General features: G+C 42.0%; 1 protein-coding gene across 1 annotated transcript; it reads right to left on the bottom strand.

Annotated features, from left to right (window-relative positions):
- Positions 1–604: 604 nt before the first annotated feature.
- Positions 605–22,865, bottom strand: GLDN (gliomedin). The gene is made up of 10 exons (XM_055809553.1): positions 22,442–22,865; positions 18,102–18,153; positions 15,819–15,836; positions 14,532–14,639; positions 12,211–12,357; positions 11,388–11,513; positions 6,207–6,287; positions 5,993–6,118; positions 5,116–5,266; positions 605–1,807 (listed from the first exon to the last, which is right to left on the bottom strand). Exons 1-10 carry the CDS (start codon positions 22,472–22,474, stop codon positions 1,348–1,350), a joined length of 1,302 nt encoding a protein of 433 aa, XP_055665528.1. The 5' UTR covers positions 22,475–22,865; the 3' UTR covers positions 605–1,347.
- Positions 22,866–23,650: the final 785 nt, after the last annotated feature.

Genomic DNA, 23,650 nt, shown 5'->3' with positions numbered 1-23,650 from the left:
TTCCAGCACATTTGCAAGACAAGGTTCTGCAGGCATAGATGTTCCCAAATCCATTAATCCCTTCAAGGTGCCTGGATGTCACAGAGGGGTATTAAGTTCAAGGTTTCGGTGACACTGTGCTTCTAAATATTTGAATGAGCTCTGTGAACGTTACCAATACACACAGGCAGCTTGGAAATGCAGGTAGGGGGTTTTCTGAGATCGTGATTCTGAACATAGCTACGCAAAGCAACAGTAGGGGTTTATGTTTTGATGTTAAAATCAGACATCTGAAATAGCAACTTTTGGCTTTTGTTCTGGTTGTTATTATTTCTCACCTCTGGCTCTCAAAAATTTGGATGTGAATGTGCAATCTCTGAATTAACAGTAACAACAAATTGTCACTAAGCACCCCGATGAGTGCATGCATTCCTGCTCAAGATATTTTGTAATTCTAAGAATAACAGCAAAAAAAGTAAACCCTTCATTTCATGGTTTCACTTGGATGGAGGAACATGGGGAGCTTTTTTTTTAGAAACAGAACTTAATATAATTAAGCGCAGTCATAAACAAGTTATAGTGGTATAGTTTACATAGCGGGCAAGGAAGAGTGCAGCAACACAAGCACTGTTAAAAAGGGAATTTTAATCATAAATTTTACATCTTCAATTCTATACCTTGTTACTTTTCTTCCCACAATCCATTTACTAAACACAACTTCATGTATATTCAATATTTAGTAACGCCATTATTCCCGTTTTCCTTGTACTCGGGCTGGATTTTGCTTTTCATTTTGAAACAGTTCACTGGACTTGCCAAATTTTGAAGCTTTCTGCTTTTCTTCTATTTAAACAACTATTTCCATCCCCATGATTTTTAACAGCTGTCTATTTTTGTCCAAAAAGAAATGTTCATCAGTGGAAAAGTATTAAGTGACGAAAGTATATGTACACAAAATTTCGTTATTTAGGCGTTTATCCTAGATCATAATCACCGAGTAGAAAATGACTGCAGATAAGATGATTGCAACTGGAAGTTATAAATAGTCCTTGCTGAGCACATGACCACGGAATAATCAATGTACATTAGATATAATTATCGGCTGAACAACAGGGGGAAAACAAAAGCCAAGTCCGCGCTAACCACGTGCCAGCTGCAATCCTGAACAGCTATTCTTTTAAGAAGATGAGAACGGCCTGTATAATTGAAGTGTGTTTATACAAAGGCACCTGATCTCCCTTTTAGGCACACTCCAAACCACCATCAGTGAACAGAAATATAACGAGAGACCCCCATGTGTTTATCATATCGCTTTAAATAATCTATTTAGTCAAACAAGGCTCCCATACCTGACGTTTTAAAATATATTCATCTGCCAAAATGTACAGGGTATATCATTAAGCTCCCGTTCTCCCACGTGTACAAATTCTTATCTCTTAGACTGTAGGAAAGCATAGCAAGAACAGACTGCGAAGACCGTAACTCAAACCTCGCATCAATCGGCTGCTCCTTCAGTAAATCAAAAGCAAAGCTGACCGTCGTGTCCTTGGTGTCGGTGACGTACAGAACGCCGCACGCTATGAATGCGTTCCCAGCCTTGGACTTCGGGTATGTGGTATTGATATGCCGAATGACTGAAAACGTTTCTTCATCAACATGTGCTACTATAATATTTTCATCAGTGCTTGAGGCATATATAATCCAAAGCCCCTTCTCATCCACTGCTACGTTGAAATACGTCTTCGAGTTAGAAAAGAGGTAGTTACGACCATGGTATAAGGCATTTTCAATTAGCAGTGCGCCCAGCGACGCTTTGTCAAGCCCAAGTCTGAAATGAGATAAAGTATTCGGTATGTTGTATTAAAACGTCGTGTTTACATGCGCTGGGTGGTTGAAGCAATTCAGAGTGCATTATTACAGATAGAAGCATTGTTGAAAATACTTGGGTTCAAGGACCATTCTGATGTCTTTTAAGTATTCCACTCAACGCACCTTCCAAAACGCTGGGAGATAATTCCAAATTAATAACCGACCTGAAAGGCGCACGAGAACCTGAACTCCCTTCAGTAGGTTTCACTTTATTTAGTCTACGAGCTTTATTATCACTGGGATGAAAGAAGCAACTGAAGGGAACGGGTATGAAAAAGAATCAGATGCCAGGTGAAGGCCCAACTTGTGAAATGAGAGCTGTGCAGAAGTTTGCTTTCTACTAGGTGGGAACTAAAGGGAGAAAATGGGATTGACCAAACCAGCATGAATTCTGGGCAGGTTCACCTAAACTTACAGTTCCTCTTTTTAAAACAGTTCAGATAATGCAGTGATTTGCTCAAGTAAACATCAAAGGAATAAAAATTCCACGTCTGCAGAGCCAAAATTCTGACCTCATGCTGGCCTCTGAATGTCTCATCTCTTACGTATAAAATTGTTTTTATTCCCTGAAATTCCTTAATGGCATGATAGTCTGAGGACAGCAGCATTGAGCAGCCAGACTGAGTTCCTCTACTAGTTTGAGAGGGTCATCAGCTACTATCAAGACACATTTTCGCTTGGCATTTAATCACTGAGTAACGCAGCGCTTTAGCAGGAGGATGCTTTATCCTAAGTAATGCCTTCTGTAACGAAGCACATCTCATCCTCTGACTTCCATCCAGCCGCATAGCTCTGTTCCTCGAATAGAGGAAAAACGTTACTCAATACAGGAATCTGCTGCAGTTACAAGAGTGCTCTGAAATGCCCAGTTTAATGACAGGCACATTTCAGATCTAGGAATTTACAATAGAAGGAAGATAATGGAGGAATAATTTTTCTGTGGGAGAGGCGCTGATAGCATATACTGGAAAAATCACCATAAGAAAAGTCAAGAGTAACTGTAACTAGATGATTCCCCCCCCAGCTTTTGTAAAATTCATGTCTGCAGCAACTCCACATTCCAGCAGCATGTGTGTAATAAAAGAAAAAAAAGGCTTCAAAGCTGGAGATCTCTGAGAAACATGTGCCAACCCAGTTCATCTGATAGTCGATTCACATCTGTAAATAACCTTGCGCAAGGGCAAGGGCTAGAAGGACAGCCCTTAGCAGGAGTAGTCACATCAAAGTGCAGATTTTCAGGGTTTTTTCTACTAAAAAAAAGCCAAGATAAAAAGCATCTCAAGATTCATTAGAAACGTGCAAGATCTACAAGACAGAACACCCTGTCTTCCTCTTTTGTGTGGAAACCCTGAAAGGAGCAGAAAAGTGTGGTCTCATTCCTGAGGTTCTGTCCAGTCCCCCACTCAAGGACAGTCTGACCTGGAACTCCAAATTGTTCAGGAATTCCTTAATCCTCTGGCACCTTGGGGTGTAAATGACACAATATAGTGTAATATTTTCATCAGCTACAGGGAACTCAAACTACAAACACTTTTTCTGATCACTAAGGTTAGTGCAGTCAACCGTAAGTATCAGAGGTGGGAAAGCATGTTATGAAACAAGGGAAGAATGCAGGAAGCAGACATAATAACAGGGATCTGACCATCACAAGAAAACCTGCCAAAGGTCAGACAAACCTAGTTTTACCAGCTTTTAAGTATGACAGGAAACTCCTTTTCAATATTTTTTCAACATTTGCAAAATGAACCAGCCAGGTCCTCACCTGTTTTTCCCATTACATCAATACAAAGACTCCCAGAAACTTTTCTCTGGTCCAAAAGTAAGGACTTCACTATCACAGAATTCACAGTGTCTCGTTCCACCTGTGCTGAAGGAATCTTTGAGGGAATCACTGAAAGAACGGCCATGTCTCAGCAACTTCGTAGGTTTTGCAAATTCCACTTGTGTTCATCTGTACACGAAGGCATTTCCCAATTAACAGTACCCAAGCAAAGGTGAGGAACCTCTGTCCTACCACTGTGTGTGATCACAGAAATGGTCTTTTACCGATGTGTAAACAAAAAGCCCTAAAGGTATTTAAAGGAGGTTGCCAAAAAGTGAGCTTGTCTTTGGCAGAACAAATACTGTAGAACCCAAGCAGCTTGCTCACATTCCTTGGCATCCAAAAGAATATAGGAAGGCAGCACTCACACCTGCTGGTGAACAGACATCAAAGTACAGTGATGTTCTTGGCTCAGACATCAGAGCCGTGTAAGAGAACTTGAAAGCAGATGCAATCTTTGACTTGCCCTTGGACTGTCTGTCTTCGGCCCTTCCCACAAGATGAGATTTTGAGTTTGATTTGTATTGTCTCTGTCCTCAGTAGAAACTGAAGAAACAGAGACATAATTCCCAGTTCCGACGCAGGGAGATACACTGGGAGAGCCGTAGGGACTTCTTATCGCAAGGGAATCAAACAGTGGGATCACTCCTCCGTCTGGGAATGTGCAATTCACCAGGTCGCCATGTCCTCAGCTGGTGCCTTCGCGCATTCCTCTGCACGAGCAGCCCCAGCTCACCCCCTCCCAGCTCCGAACAGCGCTAGCCAAGGGCAAAGCCTGTGCACCAATCCAGCAAGGAGCTCGGCAAAGTCAAGTTCCACAAGTGGGCTGCAGTCACATAACCACTCATCCACGTCCCCCAGACTGCAGCTGAACCAATTCTTACTCTGATGCAGGTAGATGCACAGCTTATTTTTTTTAAATCAAATACTTTGTGCTGACCCCCAGAACCTTAGCCAGTTCCCATTCGTTTCTCGCAGTTACAAACGCAGCAAAGAATCCAAGTGCAAGAAGACCCACAGCAATGTAGCGTATAATAGAAACCCACTGGACCCCAAGGTAGCCAAAAGAAAAACCCGTTAATCTGGGGGCCCAGTTCTCCTACCACGTAGTAACTACTCACTTAAGACAGAGCTGAACAATGCTTGAAGAACTGACTGTCACAGCAGAGTAATGGACCTGGACTACCCTCCCCGTTCCCCTCCTTCCACAGCACCTGCACAACAGATGGAAGGCCAGTGGCCCACGTTTTAGTTACAGATTGGAAAGAATTAGTTGTTTGTTCTGGAAAGAGTTCTGAACCATTCCCCCGTTCTTCCTGCTCCAGACAGGACCAAAAAGAAACATAAAATGGTACAAGGAAAGTGGTCTGCTTCACCTCTGTCACTCTAACCCGTCTCCCCTCCTTCCACAGCATCCCTTGCCTTAAGCCAGCTGTTTGACTTACTTCAAAATGACATTGGTTCCTCCCTTTTGATAGTACAGATGATTGTTTTGTACTGCATGACCACATCCATGAAAGAATCCTGTGATGTTAATGGTCCTGTAGCTGTCATTCAGCAAGGCGTTGGAATTCTCATATTCTTTTATAGAGTTTCCTAAACGAAGGGGAAAACATGAAAAAAAGGGCTATTATTTAGTTCGTCTAATTTTGAACTTTTTGCCCTAAAATTCAGTCTCCACTGAAGATCAATCTCAATCAAATATCTGACAGACAACGATTGTATTTGTGTTTTCACTGATTCAACTTGCTAGTACCTGATAAAGCAGTCAGAGACACACACGCACAAAAAATATACCTATAGAGTTAGTGTCCAAGATCCTGCTTCCAACAGACCTGATGGGCCCTAATCCTGAACACAGTTGGTAAATAGACAGAAATATTCCCTTTTTCCACTTAGGTCCTGGAAATTTTCCTGCACAAAATGTAGCTTATGCAGCATCCGATTCATTTTCACGGCTAGCTAAAGGAAAAGGCAAAAAACTCCTAGCTACAATTTAGGGAAGTAAAGTCATAGGAAACTGTTGAAATAAAAGAGTAAAAAGGCATGAACAACAGGCACTTAAACTTGCATTGGTTAAAAAAAACCCTAAAATTTTCAAAATCTGATGTTGACTCTGAGAATACCTAAATATACTGCAAATGTCTATACGCACATGTATCGTCAAGTATTATACAGGTAATAGGAAAACACGCTGACAAAAAGATGTGGGTAAAAAACCCTATCGTACTTGATTAGAAGTATTAGTCTAGGTTGAAGCAATTCAGAAAGCAAAGTTAGTGTAACAACTGATTTTTTGATCGGTGAGCACTACTAGCGTACCTGAAAAATGCATGGTAAGCCAAATCCTTTCATCGCTTACGTTTGCGGGTTCCCGCATCCACGTTCCAAACGTTTGCTGTACACTGACAAAGTGAACAGGACTTCCTACAGATGTTATAACACATTCTAGTAGAAAAAAAAACCCCACACATGTCCATTATCTGTGACATTAAACCAGTCAAGTAACAGTTAGTTGTGCTCTGTAGCAGGTTACCAGCTTTTTTTGAAGGACCAGGGGTTCTGTCTTCAGTTTTTCCAGCCAGGGTATCATCATTCGGTACAGCACCTGTCTCCCCTAAAGTTGAGAGGGAAAGGATAAAACACATCGTTTTTCTTTATTTGACGTGACAGAAGTGCCCATCAATGACTCTAGTAAAATGAAGGATTAACAACTGGGATTCCGTTTCATCTGGGAAAAAAGGCTTAGGTTGGTCTGGTCAAAAAACGAGATAAAAAAAGACTTGCTCTCACTTCCGCTAAGGAAATGAAGTATCCAGGCTGGTTTGTTTCCTTAAAGTTGTCAGGCTGACAGTCAACCAAGTAAATAATTTTGCTCAACAGATTTAATTCCTTAGCTGTGAATTTCTGAGTAGCTGCTTAGGCAGAGTTGTCCCTTTCCTTAGATAACCGAGACAGCTGGCAGCTGCCTGATCCAGCAGTAATACCAAAAATGCTTTCCTGGGAAGGAGCAGTGACTGATCTCAGAAGCTCCATGCCCAAATCGACATCCACCAGCAGAGAGGGTGTATTCTGCAGGCGACACTGGAACTTTTGTTTGTGCTGTTAATGCCCCAGACAGCAATAAAGTACGAACGCAGACACCGTGTACGTAATGCTTAGGAATGCAGGCCAGTCATCCATGCCATTAAAGAAGCAATATGAAAGACTTGAGGGAAATAATGCACTGTATTGTTTACACACCGAGCAATGGTTCACGTTTAGAAACAAACACCTGGAAACATTTTTCCCTGTCACTCAACAATTTAAAGAGTAACTAGTTGGATTTCCTCTTAGCTTTTACTGTTGAAACAATGCCTGAATGAAATTATTTATGGACCTTTTCCTCTAAACCTGGATACCTCTTCTGCCTCTAAAACAATGTGACACGTTTCAGTTTGCTTAGAATGAGTAACCAGAGAGAACGGTTCTCAGCTCTTTGCTGAAGATACCCTGACTTCATTGCAGCCTTGTTTCCCAATTCCATTCTTAACTTTCATCTCCTTACGCATTTCACACTGCTCGACATGCAGGCTGCAAATTCTTTTGGACATGCATTTTCATGGCTTCCTTCCAACCTCTTCTGGGACTTACAGGGCTATGATGAAGTTTAAATGAGATATGAAATAACTATCAAGTAATGCTGAAAGGGTACTGTGACATTCAGGAAAGAAAGGAAAAATTACACTGCATTGCTGTTTTCTCCTTTAGATTGTATCATCTCGTTAATGCAGAAGGAAACTACTACAAGACACAGCAAGAACACCACATATTTCTCCTACCCATTTATCTAGGACATTTGGTGATACGACATTGAAAGCTTGTAAGTGATCGCAGCGTATCTCCAAAATAAAGCTGAGTCAATCCAACCACGGGAAGATGAATGCCTATAGCTAGAATCTAGCGATACTTCTAGATCCTTTTGCAGCTTCTGACCTCAAAATATTGTCAAAATATCTCACAAAAGGAATACCCTCAGGGCAAGTTATAAGTTGCAATGCACAATTTAATTTTCTTGGGCTGAGTCTAATAGATAGTTTACTGAATGAACAGTTCCCTATACAGTAGTTTATCTAAGACCATAGAACAGTCAAGGCCCAGGTCAGTGTTTGCAGCGAAGCTGAGTGCACTATTTGCATTTGAGAATATCTGCAGTACCCTCTGAGGACGTTCAGCTGCATGAAACAGAAAGTTCCTAAGATTAAAAAGAGAGTTTTCAATCACAGACTCCTAGTGAAACTTTCACTGCTTTCTTTCCATCAAAAAAAAAAAGATAAATATCCTACTGATTCCTACAATAAAATATTCCAGCTGAGAGCTAATGGAGTTTACAAGACATTAAAACTATTGATTTGGTCTGTCTGGGGAGGGTGGGAAGGATGGAGCGAGGCGATGTGGAGCAGGGATGTGTTGTTTCTTTTATAATTAGCTAATCGTACCATTGAGAACAAACATACCTCAGCTTCCAACTAATTATTCTCTTCTCTTAAAGAAATAGTTTTACCTGATTCAAAATTCAATTTAAAGAAATCATTCTTGTATTCTTGTTTAATAAGTTAATTACAGTTGTAAATCAGCATGTGTATTCTCTTTTTCAAAGGGATATACGTATTTTATAACAAAAGCTATTTCATTCTTTGAATTTTGGTAATAAGGTCTCACAGCCTACTGACTCATAAAATGTAAGTGCTCATTGAGGAAGATCTCATCTTCACAGAGTTATTTGAGCATAACTCTCATTTGCTCACTGGGACTTATAATCCATCAGAAATCCATCAGATAGCTTATCCTCCACAGCACTTCACTCTGTTCCAACACTTGAAAAGAGGCTACCTGAGTAAATGGTCCAATTATGTCTTGTACAACAGTTCATGCATTTCTGAATTTTAAATGGAATGAGATTTCTACTCCAGCTATGTACTTCCCGTTGTCAGGAGGCTCTTTGGGCTCTGTTCTGACACTTCAATACCCAGAATCTCTTGATTGAGGTTCTTAAATGCTACTACAATTACATGCTATATTAAAAATAAGGAGCGGAAATAATTGATATATGTTCTACCCACTATGAAATATTCGCTGGTTAAGAGCATTTATAATAATTATTACCAAAAAAAGATTTTTCATCTCAGCAAACTGTGCAGAATGATGGTGACATAAAAACGTATCACCCTGATAAGGGTGAGACATACAAATTGCTCTGCTAGTTTCACACTTAATAACCACACAAAGTTCTTGTGCTCCTTCCTTTCAGCGTGCCTATCAAGAAACTACAGTCCCAATTACAGAAGAAACCCCACTTTAGCAAACACTCTCGCAGATAACTTCCTTCTTTTCCAGAAATGTGAAAGATTAGTAACTGAGATATCCTTTGCTGTTCTTTCTTAGGATCACTCTGACCTCTCTGAAGACAGGCGTCTCAGCTGGGAGGAAAATTCGTGCCAGAACTGTAAGGGTAGCAACGGTAACTGAGAGCCACGACCGTAAGGAGCACACCATCTCCAATGCCATGCCACTCAGGGGTACAGGACAAGGACAGCCAGACCTGCTCTGTAGATCCAAACCCACAAGTTTCCTTCCTTTCTCAGGCTGGAGTAATCAAGAAGTACACCGCTGTTCTTGCACCAGCTTCTCTTTGCTTTCTTTCCATAATCAACTAATACCTTGGACCAAAACTTCCCAGTTATCACAACATCACAGTGTTTGTAGAACCCACGTTCCTCAGCATCCAGATCACCAGCTCCCCTCCCCTTCCACTGCTAATTCTGCATTGGCCAAAATGAAGGCTCTCCTCTGCCAGTATGTAGTAAGTGCTTTGAAATGCAAGTCTCAAAACCAGGTATTTTTTTCAGAGAGACAGTTTTCAGGGACGTATGATAACATTTTTGGCCAAAATATTCAGAAGTCCAGCAACTTCAGACACACATCTTGAAATAATTTTAAAACAAGGCTGCTGATCTTCACAACAAAATGAGTAAGAACATCCTTCATTTCCAAGCACCAGCTTTCCCAGCTGCACCCATTCCCCCTGCCCCCACGTGCCTGAACTGGCACCGAAAAGCCTTTAGAAAAATCACACCGTCATTTAACACTTCTAATTCAGAACAGAATTGTTTATAGAGCATTAGAGAGATCGAGGATCACAGAGATTACTTTTTCTTTTCAATGTTGCTGAAAATGATGTTGATTACAAAAGTTGCAAATACTTTTTTCACATAGTCTCAATGTTCCTGTTAACCTCTTAGAAGTTACTCCCGCTCAAACAGGCAAAAAGAAATTCAAGCCTATCTGAAATAATCCCATTTTAAATTAATTTTTTCTATGATAAATATAAATGCCTATAAAAATATAGTAATAAATGCGTTTACTATAGAATATAGAATATTAATTTAGTCTCTGGTATCTCATTGACACCAACACTTTCTTCCACAAAGTATTTAGCTATTATTGATATATTTAAATCCATATAAACTTCAGGCATGGAAAAACACGCTCGATAGGCTATATCTGTCAATGTATTTACAAAATACACTGTTCAGGATAGCAGAGTACATCCAGCCAGTCACCTGGTAGAGGAGGGGATAAATGCCAACTAACTTTATACATGCTCCACACAGCAGAGGCAGCACTCATGAGAAAATACACATGGGCACATGCATACACACACACGGATTCTATCCGAGGCACAATTTTAATCTATTTCAGAAAAAGATGTTCTAAAACATGGACAGAATTGTGACGTGAACACTGATACGTTTTTTTTCAACAATCCACAATACCAAGTTAAATCTATGAGGATTTACTAGTATCCAGCACAACAGAAAATCATGCCAGAGATCTCTCATGGCAAATTCTTAATTACGTCAGCACTCTAATCAGTGACTTTAATAAGAAAAAGTGTGACAGGTGCTACACTTCAGCATACGGTCTATGGCATGGCAGTCTGGATACTCATATTTTGGTTCTAACAGGTTCTGTCATGCAATTTGCAGCCACAGTCTGAAGGGAGTCTAGTCTGTCTTTAATTTTTCTTTTCTAAATATTACAATTAGTCATATATATCTCACCAACACAGCTACAGTGAAGGAAAAAAAGGTGGCTCATGATCCACTCGTCATTTGGGATACAGTCATGATAAACAGCAACAACTGAAAAGAACTCAAGCTCATCCTGCTCCAAAACTTACATTTTCAAATGGATGCAAAGTCTCAGAGAACTCTTTTGTATTCCTCCAGCTTTTAGAAGTCTTAGCTAGTTCAAGGGGCTTCAATTCTGCCAATGACCAGGCATTTCATTTTGTAGAATAGTCAGATGGAGCCTGGTTAACAAGTGTTATATCTACACTTAAAATCAAAATTTAGCATTTAAAACCTAAACGTTTCAACTGCTTTTCTCTTACTTTCCAAATATACCTCATCTAACAGAAAACGCCATGTGTAATACTTTGCTCAAGCATTAGCAAAGCACAATTAAAAGACTAACATTATACTGGAGATAGCTTACTGCCTTATCCAAATTACAGTTCAGCAAAACACCTAAGCACACGCTCAGCTGTAAGTTTGTGCAGTTTTACTGACAGCAGCAAAATTAAACACATGCTTACTGTTTGGTAAGACTTGGAGCAATGACTTTAATCTTCAATCAGTTTGTAATACTACGAAGAACACTGGAAAGAACTGACCTGTGCATTTGCTGCTGTAGATGTTGTCCTGCAGCTGTGCTTTACATTTACCTTTACGTTTTCCTGGAGGACCTGGGGGTCCAGGTGGTCCAGGGGGGCCTGGGGGTCCAGGTTCACCTTTTGCACCTATGTACAAAACAGAGTATAACGTCACAGGCCCTGCAGGCAACAGGCAACCTGCAGATAACTCTATGTGTCCACACGATGGACTTTGAGAGATCTCCAAAACAACCTCTCTCTTCTCAAGAAGTTTCTGCGTACAGAAATACGGTGCAATAAACAAACTGGGATGCTGCCTGTTAGAAGGTGAACCACACAGAACTTCACAAGTTGTAAGACAAATGCAATTTATCTGTCTGGATTACAGGCATACTGGAGCATTACAAAGCACCATTGCCTTTTACTTACTGTATTCTAAGACCTCAACTTCAAGCGCTACAGTGCTATACCTTTATACAGCTTGTATTTGTGGCCGTTTCATGTATTCCTCAGTGGAAATCTGCCCCTCATTTTCTAATAGAAAAACAAAATTTCACTGCAAGAAAGAGCAAGGGGAGGTCAACTGTCTGGAAGTGTACTGGAAAGGGTGGAATTTATGTACACTTCAACACAAAGCCCAAGCAGAAAAGTCTTTGTCAAGACTTACATTAAAAAGCGAGCATAATATCCTAGGGCAGCGCAATACTCAAACTTCACTGTGGGTAACATGTTTATGCTGGTTAGTCCTGCCCCTGCAGATTACATTCATGCTTCAGAAGCAGAGTTTATCTTTTTCTGTCAAGCACACTGTTGCAAGAGAACTCCTAAGAGCACTTCCTCCTACCTTCTAATATTACATCATTGTTTGCATCCCCTTTTTCACCCTTTGCTCCTCTTGCACCTTTTCCTCCTGGCATACCATCCTTGCCAGGTAAACCCATTTCTCCAGGTTCTCCTTTCTGTCCTTGATCACCTTTTGGTCCTGGTACACCTAGAAATAAAAAGCATGTCAGTACCAAGAACGCTTGTCTCAATATTAAACATTAATCAATGTATTTTTTTAATGCAAAACTTATTTACTCTAGTTGGTTCTTTTTTTCACCTGTATTTAACTGGGTAGCTGTAATTTGGTCTGATTTCAAAACAACATTGTAACCTAATATGAAGGGAAACTGTGTACAATCCGTCTGGTGCAAATAATACGTTCTTTACTTAGTGATCTCTGAGTTTTGATCATGAAATACACTGGGCCTCATTAACAACGGCTGGAGAATTTCTGGGTAAGTAGGAATACTAAGGGAAGATGTGAAGTACTATATTTATTTCACATTTGTAAGATATTAAAGGGCACTTTTATGGTCCCTCCAGACTTTTTCTTAAAGCAATTACACACTAACTTTACAGCAGACATTGCACTTTTAACATTTTCCACTGTCTCAACAGATCATAGACACAGCTACCTAGTAACATTCTCCCATGACTGCTGTAACACTCCCTCTACACTTGTTAGAAGCACGATCAGTCCACATTTTGCACTTGATCACTTAGTAAAGTAACATATTTGACAAGGTAGTCCTTTGTCCCGTGTGATTCAATTTTGCAATAAAGAAAACAATGATTTAGTTTTGCAATAAAGGAAACAACAGTGTGTTTGTACAACTGACACATCAAAACCTTGCACCCTCTACTTTTGTGGCAGTTAGTATTTTCTTGCTTTAGGAGAGAGAAACATAACAGTTGTACAAACAGAAATGTCAATGTTCTTGCAGGTGTAGGTTTTCAAATAAATTACATTTGTTAATACTTGAGAAGACAATGCTTGGTTTCCTATATATGGTTTTAATATTCAAATTGATTTAGTGAAATCAGAAACAGAATTACAGTTTTGGGGTGAAACCTGCAACATGTCTTGAGCACAACTGCCACCTGACTTTCTGAAGACTGGTTGTTACTTTCATCTCCAATTTTAAAAATTTGTGGAGAACACTGAAGCGACAGAACATGTAGTGTCTCAAGACACAGTACGCAATCGTTCCCCTTGTACCTGCCAGCAAGCCCACACAGCTAGGTGCAAAATCCAGAATAATAGATGGGCCACTACAAGTACCAAGCTGCTAACATCGGTCTGTCTACTCATCAACATACCCCTCCTCTTCTCTGCACCCTCTCAGCTCTACCATTCCGATGCCCTTTTGTCTCCTTACCCTCTTACCATGCAAGCCCACTGCTTTTTCACCCTGCCTTGAAAGCACCAGTTATCCATCCATGCTTGCACGTAGCTATTGTGCATCATTAACTCAGCGGATAAACTGGTTACTGTTTTACAGCCCCACAGTAGTTTGCAGGCTCGGGGTGCGGTAACTGCCTACCTGCTATCTCAGCCACTGCGCGCTGATCGGTCGAACCTAGCATGCCAGGGCTACCCCTGTGCTCTGCAGTCAGCCTTTGCCCTGGCCCATTCCTCGCCTGCTGATGAGCTGGACAGATAAGAGACGATGGCACTTCTGCTTCTCTCTGTTCTTAGCAGAAACGTGGCATGGCGAAAGCAGTAAGGCCAAATAGTTTCTTGGGGGCTAAACACAGAACTGCCCCATGTGTGTCAGCTACATTATATAGTACCCTAGAGACCCCACTGCATTACCAAGTTTACTGGAGACTAAAAAAAAAAAAAGCTGCTCCAAGAGTTTCCAGCCTAAATGGACAACATAGAAAAGAAGCAAAATATGGAAATATACTGCTCTGCCATAGTATTATGAATCTGGAACCAAAACTATGGTAACATATAACAACTTCTACCCACCCCCAAACTCTGGCTTTCTTTTTTTAAGACATCTGAAGTCAAAGGGCCATTATGTTGGCAGGTTGAGGGAATGGAAATATACCTACAATAACAGTATTCACTAGCAAGTTCAGAATACTGAGATTCAACTGGGTGCACGCCACAGCTTTGATCTATGTATACCATCTTCCTCACTGTGGAAGTAGTCTGGAGTAACCTTCCAAAGCTCGGTGTAAGATAATGAATGCTACAGAATTTTGCAACATGCAGCTTCTTTTTAAACATTGATACCCTTCCCCCTGTACAAAGCTCTGAAAGCAACTAAGTCTGAATATAATAGTAAGAAAGGATTATTTTTTAAACAATCACCAAAAAAAAATATATACCTATTTTTCCTCTTTTTCCATTTATTCCTGGTTCTCCCTTTTGTCCTGGTATACCTGGGAGTCCATCTGATCCATTGTGGCCAGGCAGTCCATCAAGTCCAGGAGGCCCTGAACAAATCAAACAGCATAACTGAATTTTCACTGTTAAATGCAATTTATCCTTAAGTCTACTATGCTTACGTATAGTATATTTATATGTGTATATATATTCCTTTGGCATACAAAATCCTCTAATTGGCCATTATGTTCTCCCTGCCAATTCTCCTTACAAAAAAAAAAAAAAAAAAGACCCGAGGAAAAAAAAAAACAAACAACAAAACCCACCATCAAACCAAACTAAAAACACCCTGCCACAACAAACAAACAAACTATAAATCAAACTTAAAGGTAAGGTGCTTGTTTGCCCTGGCCTTAGCGTAAGAAAACTGACCGAAATGAATACTGCACACATTTTGCGCTAAAGGCCAGCACAGATCAGCCTTTTGGATCCCACTTCAAGGTCAAACACAGTGGAACTCATCCTATTTCAGAATTTGGCAGTGACTATAACATCTTCCACAAGCCACATAAGCTTTAATATTGCTTGTGACGTTGGCAGGACTCATGTAGCACAAAAAAAGCATTACCTACTTGTCCAGAACACCGTAGTGCCAAACCATGATCTGTCGATAGAGAAGACAACTGCTCCCTCTTCGTCACTACTTGAACCCCCACAAACAAAACGTGCCTGATACTTTTCTCATACAGAGAATTATTCTAAGCAGACCCACAGCTAACGAAGCACAGAAAGCAAGCAAGTAACTGTTCACATAGCCTAGCAACCACATGAGTGAGAACAGAAAGAGACAATCAAGTAAGAAAGGAGGAAGAGTTATGGGGGAGTTGGGAGGATGGAATTAGTGACCACCATTTTCCAAGGCGGTGTTTTTAGTGTTGAATTATAGTATCAGTTTACTCGGGTTTATTTTTTATGTATATACACTCATCTTTTCAGCTAAATGCTACTTACGCTCCTAATTTCCTCTGGCTTTGATCAAATATGTTTCAGTAAATGTGAAACTCTTCTATTCCCTCCACGGGAAAAGTATAATGTCTACAACCTCCCCCTTCTCAGAAGGGGCATGAGTTGACCCAAATACAAAAATTATAAAGGCAGACAGGCATTCAACCCTCCCTCATTCTAATTAGCAATGGAAGTGTATTCTATTAAAGATACATTTCTCCATTTCAACATGTTGTACCAGCATCTGTTTCAATTACCCAAAAATGTTACCACAATTGTCTTACCTGGGGGACCTGGGGGGCCTACAACAAGAACAAGGAAAAGAACACAAGAAAGAAGAAATGGTGAGTTTAGCCTAGCAAGAAAACAAAAAGCCATTCCAAATTTAATTGATTACCATCAGATCAGAACAGTAAATGGGGAGGAAAGCCCCTCAAATTTCAAAATGAACACCTATGGATTTAACTGCTTTGTATTATAAATAACTATTTGAGCATTAGCATAAAGTCAGACTCACTGGAAGAGTGTCCTTAAAAGTGATTACATATAAACATAACTTTTTGCAAATTTCATCTGATAATGGTTTGACAAACAACCACCTCGACAATGTAATCTCCCTGTCAGAGGCTAAGGTGCCTTTACAATGCCACGGATGCAAGGCAGCTAGCACTCGGTACAATTCCGTACATGTGTTCTCCATATCCCATTATAGCAGAAGAAGAATAGCTTTGCAATACTGGTGAATGTCACAATTAAAAACCCTGTTGAAAAGACACATTAAAAATACATGCTACACTTCTCTGCTTTACAGAGATTTCTTAGCAGTTCAGGATTCAAACTATTTAAATAGGAAAAAAACCACAAACCACCAAAACTCTATCATTCCTGTTAACTGTCTCTAAATCACAATCAGGCTTTTCACATGTAATTGTTCTCCAGACTGGACCAAGCTCCCCACAGAACCTGGCTGGTGTATTAGAAATCAGACTTGCTCCTGTTATTCAGCAATATGTAATACAATAAAACCTATCTCACTCTGACTGAGTTCAGGTATGGGGCCTTAACTAGAAGAAAGCATAGCAGGCAAGAATGAAGCAACAGTAAACCAGAAAATGTTTCTGTAACAAGATCTATCTTATGTGAACTCCAATACACGTTAAAAAAAAAAAAAAACCACACACAAAAAAAAAAACCAACAAAACCCTGCAATTAAAGAACAAAATCAGTTCTGTGAACATTTTTATCCAGCCAACAAAGTACTATCTTCTTTCGACAAAACTCTCTACAACAGAAAATAACAGTAATTACCAGATTTCCCTAAAGATGACAGTTTTCAGCATTAATTAGCATTATGAGTAAAGCAAAAACCATTTTATAATACCATTACAGCAATTATCCCTTTTCATCAGTATAGGCAGTAACATCAGTTAACATCTTTCTGCCAATCTTCCAGTAAACCACCATCTTTTCCACGCTACAATGTTATGCCCATTAGTGCGCTCAATTACTTCCTCACCTCAAAAACTGAGGATCTCGATTACCTTTGTATGAGCATAAGACAAATAAGAAATGTGCTTAAAAAGGAGCAAATGTAGAGGCCTATAGCAGAGAAAGCCACTAACAGAGACAAAGTGTAATAGTGTCAAGAGAGTAAAAAGGTGCAGGAGGCACCAAGTAGTGTGAATTCAGAACTCTGGAGCCCAAAGAAACAAACTTCTAAGTCATCTGTAGTTCAGCCTCAGTTGAAATCAGAACTGATCTACAGTTTCAGAAGTAGTATTTAGCATCTGTGTATACTACGGTAATTCTCATTTATGTTGAAATCAGTTGAGCCAAACAGACCTTTTAGCAGTGTGAAAATACAAACCAGACAGCAAGTGAAGCGTCTTCTTAAACTCATAAAAAGCAGCTTATTTCTAATCTTCTCATTTCCAAAAAGAACACATGACTCTACTACAGACTTCAAAGCTGGATCACAGCCCTTATATTGGCTACGACCTAACATTCTCTTCACCAAATCACATAGAAAATTCTCACAGCTCCTCTTGTCCTAGCCATCAGCCGTTCCAGCTTCTCACTGGTGGCATGTGAAACCCAACGTCATGCTACCGTGGTCCAATGCAGATGGGAACAAATACGTTGCTCATCTAAGTCCCACTACTCCACAGCAGTTACAATGGAAGCAAGTTTCTATATCCTATACATTCATCCCATAACAGCCTTGAAGTGTGGGGACATACACAAAAATACCAAAACTAAACCTCAACTAGCATTTTAAACATCCAGTTCTCTAAGATTTGCTACTGAAAATACATGGGAAAGAAACAGCTCGAAGGAACATCAACTGAGCTCCTTAAATTCCAGCATTTCCATTAAAAAGGTATAGATAAGTCCCTAAGTAGCACCTATTATCTTTTTTAAATAAATAATCCAATTGATATGTAAATTCTGATAGAGTAAACAGTATAGTTCTTTGATGTAGTCATTGACCTCAAGTTCTTTGAAAACACTGGAATTCTGTGCTCCTGAAGGTAACATAGGTGTAATGCTTAAGGCAGTAAACATACCTGTTAAGCATATCCCTTTTGTGCTGTTACATAAATCCACCATCACTCGGACCTAATATTGCAAAGAGAGTAAAGTTGAAAACAATCCACGCCACAAAAGTATCTACTTTACTTGGCCTATAGAAATAATTCCAAAAACAAAGATGCAACCAGCCACTCTGTGCTTGTAAGAATAAACCATTTAGAACTACCTTAACACTGTGACAGCACCCATCTCTTCAGGCACCGATTCTCTCATGTGAATCGGTCAATATGCCTCATTTTAAACCTTACTGAAAATACGAAGAAAATATTGGGCAGACAACACTATACACCAAGTAGGCACTAAAGTTCACACATTACTGTAAAACATGTGTGGTTGTCCATGCACTGACTCTATTAGTGGAAGGTATTAAAAGCCAACATCATCCAATAAAAATTATGTTCAAGTTTATTTTATATTCATATCAAAGGATGGATACTTTTCCAACATAGCATATCCAGTGAGAAAGATGACCTCTGTTCCAAGAAAGCATTTTCTTATCTTGGAATAAGCAAGATCTGTGGATTTGGAATGGACCTTTGTCCATTCGAAATACTTCATCCCAACACTGACAGACTTTATAAAAACCAAGATGGAAGAGACATTCATACAGATGCTTTTAATCTAGAATAGACTACAATTTATCAATTAAAGAGTCAGCTTTACAAAATACACGGGGTTCGGCTGGGCAAACATTCACATTACATGTCCGCATGCTGAGAGTCAACACTCTAAAAATGTTTTGCAACTCACCAAAACATCCAGCAGAAATGAGAATATTACAAACACAAGCATTGGAAGTGCCTCAGCCCTTTATGGGAAAGTCTAACGCTTATAGTCAGAAAAAGATCATCATTTCAGGGCTGTGCAATACATGATCATTAAAGAACTATTTACCCAGAGTTGCACATTTATTCATCGTTGTATAATAGCTCTATTTACAAATAATGCAATGCACTAGTCCCAAGACAGAACAAACAAGTTCAAGTCAATCTGAAAGGCAGACTTATGTTTAATCGTAGCAAGCTTATTTGCCATGGTCAATCTTTATTTTTAAAATCAATGCATCATTAGCTTCAAGTGACAAATGTAACTAACTCAAATAAAGGACAATTATTTTGATGGCACGTATTATTTTGCTGCAAAATCAAACTATATTTGACTCTGGATTTTAATTCTATCAGATACATATGGAGAATTTACTGGATTCCAGACTGTATTGGAACAGCTCTTATAGTTAGAGGTTTTGGACTCAATTAGCTGAGAAGAGCTAGCTGGTTTTAAATATCAGAATTTGCTTTTTCTCTTTCCCCTCATGCCCCTCAAACACACTTGACTTTACCCTGTGATTTGTGAAAAATACACATTCTCCATGTGTTCTCTAATTCAAACTGCATTTTAATCTGGATGGTTTTGTTGAGGTTGCTGAAGTGATTACAGCTTGCTTTGGGGCCCTCCAATTACCTCAGCAGCATTATTTTTACCAATCAGTGCAATTCAGGTGACAATTAAAAAACACGGCATTCAAGAAGCGAGTGCATTATAGCAAGTAGCCTACAACAGAGCCTCCAGCTTAATTATGAAAGATGAGTACACCAGTCATCCAATCAGCCAGCATCACCTTTGCCATGAAGAAAAGCTACAGAGAAAAGTATTATATAAATACTAAAAGCTTAGTTTTCTCATGAGGGAAAGGTGAAAAAAAGAAGGAAAAAAAAAAAAAAGACAACCTAAACTACGAAGGAGCTACTCAGATAATTAGATATCCATAAGCTACCACCTCTTGCACTGTCTTAAATCTCACTTTCAAACTTACTGGACTGTTACCCTCTCATCAGCCTATCTACACCATCACATTTGCCAATTTCCTATTTTTGTCCTCTTACAAAATAAATAGGTATAATTTATTATATGTATAAATAAACAAAAGGCCCAAAACAAAAAATATACTCACTTTATTTAACCTAAAATACGGGGTTTGATGCCTAAAGTTATTTCAAAAGTTCTTAAACAGTGGCCACGAGAGCTCTACCCTGACCTTGTTGTGCAGAGCAGTAGGACACCGATACCTGCAGCACACGCCTGCAGAAATCCGTGCCTGCCCCACAGCAGAGATCCTGCTCAGACAAAACCTCCATTCAGGGCCCACATTCAGCAGAGGCTGGAATATCGTTCTAAGGCCCACCAGTGTAGCAGAGAACATCTCACCAACTATAAGGAACTTTGTCTCATGCTACAAAAAGTATTCAAGTCTTCGTTTTACATTAGTGGGAGTTAGATCCACAATACAAAAATGCAGGAGTGGGAGGGGAGGTTCTTGAAAATTTTTCTAAGGATTTTTTTCCCCTTGAGCAAGTGGGTCTGCACATAGTTACACAGTCTTCTGAGCAGCAACCAGGATGAAAAATACTTGATGGAAATTTTGTAAGAAAAAAAAGGCACAAAAAGACCCCAAGCAACCTCCTGCAAGGATACATCCATTTAAATGAAGCACACTGCACACAGCAGCATCACAGTGGTGATTTACATGGAGGAGCTGCACAAGAGAATAGCCTTGCTGCATGCTGTTGAAGTATACACTGTAACGCTTGGTGATATTTGGAGAGAGCAATAAAATTAATTTAATCCATACGTGCTACCTAATGACAGCAGAGCGGTGTATTTAACCGCCCCTGTGAAAACTATCTGGAAGTGCAGCTGCCACTGCTGGTTCAAGGCTGAGCACCTAACAACAAATGGCACTAACAGCATCATAACTATCCCTGCCAGGATCTGAACCTCTTCTCCCATAAATTTATTTCTGGATCCCTTAGACTCAAAGAAGAACCCCATCGGATGGAACAAAATAAGCCCAAACACAAAGATGATTTCTTAAAAGAAAGAGGAAGAAGTTTTGACTGAGTGTTTTGATGAAAAGCTTAGATACAGCACACAAAAATATTTTGTGGGAGCAGCAATTTTTTTTTAACGTTACCTGATGCAAAAAAATCTAAAGAAAACGTATTTCTTCCAATTTTTATGGCATATCTTTCTACAAAGCCATTTAAGTTTTTTAATTTGAAATAAACCTGCTCAGAAACAGTAACTTGAGAATTATGGTTCAAAAAATAGCGATTTATATTCCACTTTGCCCTAAAATAATGTTTATTCCCCCTCCCCCCGAATTACCACAGGGCTGAAATATGTATTATTTGTGTTATTTTTAAGACCATTCTGACTTAAATGACCTTAGCTATATATGATTAAATAAATAAGTAAAAATTGTTATTTATTCTAAAACCGCAAACAACTGCATTACTAAAACTCTAGGCTACAAACCCCTACATTCTACAACCTCATTAGCTCTATATGTTAATGGCGATGTTATCGCTGGAAAATCATCATTGCAAGGGTTTATTAACAAAACTGCCAGCGGAACATTGCTGAAAAGGTAATTTCTGTCAGTATTTTTTTATTATTTAGTGAGGGTTACATCTAGTTACACCAGGCAGAGCTGGAGCGAGCTCCCTGGGCAGGCTCAGGCCTTCCCGGGACAGGCCCTCGGCTCAGGTGGCCGCAAGAGCAGCATTTTTCTTGTATTTCTTCCGACTCAGAACTTAAAAGCTTTTCAATGGGACCAGAACGTTTCAACTCTATGGCCTGTCTCAGAGTTCACGGGCACGGCCCAGCCGCTGCCAGCAAGGCCGCTCCCGCCAGCGCAGGGCGGGCGCCCCGGCCGCTCCCCTCAGGCGTCCCGGCAGGGAGGCGGCTCCCCGCGGCCGGCCCGGCTGCTCCGCCAGGACCGGGCGCCCCAGGAGCGGCCAGGCCCCCACGATACGGCCAGAGACACGCGTGGGGCGCCGCTGGTGGCGCAGAGATTTAACGCCCTCGGAAGCTGGCAGGCGGGCTTTTTATTGCAACTCATCTTGGGGAAGTTCCTCAAGTCCACGCCACTAAGAGCGGCTCCGCTCCATCCCTCCGTACGAGCGTCGCTGCAAGCGTGGCCCTAAGCCGCATGGCCCGCCGGCCGCGAGCGCCTCGGCACCGCGGGGGGACGGCAGGAGCCGAGCGGCCCCGGGCCCCGGGCGGCTGCCGCCGCAGCGGGAACATCCCGGCGAGGGGACGGTGCGCACCCAGCGCGCTCCTCGGGCCAGGCCGTCCTCGGCGCCGGGCCCCCGGCCCTGCTGGGCCCCCCCGTGGGCTGGGCCCGCCCCCCCCCTCCCCGGTCCCCCCCTCCCCGGTCCCCCCTCCCCGGTCCCCCCTCCCCGGTCCCCCCTCCCCGGTCCCCCCTCCCCGGTCCCCCCTCCCCGCCCCGCCGGGCCGGGCGCCTCCGCCCTACCGGCACCATGGAGTAGGTCATCATCATGAGCATCTCGTCGTTCTCGGCGCGCACGTGCCCGCGGGCGCGCTCCCCGCGGCGGCTCCGCTTGCTGCGGGGGGGGCGCGGGGCCGGCCCCCAGCAGGTCCCGCACGGAGCCGTTGCCCGCGGCCGGCCGCGCCGCCTCCAGCTCCCGCAGCGCCGCGCCCAGCTCCCGCCACTGCGCCAGCAGGAAGAGCGTCCCGGCGGCGCTGAGCGCCGAGAGCAGCCCCACGGCCGCCAGCGCGCCCCGCAGCGCCCGCCCGCCCGCCGCCTCCATCGCTGCGGCCGGCTGCGCCCCGGCCCGCCGCCGGGGAGGGCTTTATGCCCCGCGCCCGGCGCCGTGGGCCGCCGGCTGGGCGGGGGGGGAGTGGCGGCGCCGCCGGGAGCCGGGGAGAGCGGCAGGGGCTGGGGGCGAGGGGGGAGCGCCGCACGGGCAGCCCGGCCGCCCCCGCCCCGCTGCCGGCACCCCGGGCACGCCGCCCCCAGCACAGCCGGCGGGACGGGCGGGCTGCGCCCGGGCACTCCCAGGCACCTTCTCAAGGGCCCGACCCGCACGGGGCTGCCCCAGGCATCGGGGCTCTCGTTACTGTGCGCTCCCCAAGGCTGCGGGGCTGGCGGTAAAGGATGCTGCTCAGTAACCCCCCTCGGTACACACACCGACACGCTGCAGCCCCTGAAAGCACTTTGCGATTTTTAAGAACATCCTATGTCGTTCACTAATCGCACTTCACCTGTTGTCTTAGATTTTCAAGCACGGACTTTTCCCCCAAGTTGTTCCTGCCAACCCTCCCGTGATGCAGGGTATCTTCAATACAGCGAATTTTGCTCCCAATTAGTAAAGATAAGAAAATGAACCATCCAGAATTTCACTGTCATACAGAACAGCAGATACGAAAGTTACTAAACTTTCTAAAATAAACATGAAGAATAGGGAAGTTACTAAACTCTGAGCAATATTTTTAGAAAAGTTAAAAGCTGACATTAATTTCCAAGACAAGGCAGTGTGCTTTCTCACACTGTTAGTACTTGAGGGGAGATCTTGCTGCTCTCTGCAACCGCCCAAAAGGGGCTGTAGGCGGGGGGGGGGGGGGTGTCGGTCTCTTCCCCCAGGTCACAAGTGACAGGACAAGAGGAACCGGCCTCAAGTTGCACCAGGGGAGGCTTAGATTGGAGATTAGGAAAAATGTC

This window comes from Falco peregrinus, chromosome 1, assembly GCF_023634155.1.
Source record: "Falco peregrinus isolate bFalPer1 chromosome 1, bFalPer1.pri, whole genome shotgun sequence".
Lineage (NCBI taxonomy): Eukaryota > Metazoa > Chordata > Aves > Falconiformes > Falconidae > Falco > Falco peregrinus.
This window is presented reverse-complemented; position numbering and strand designations above follow the sequence as displayed.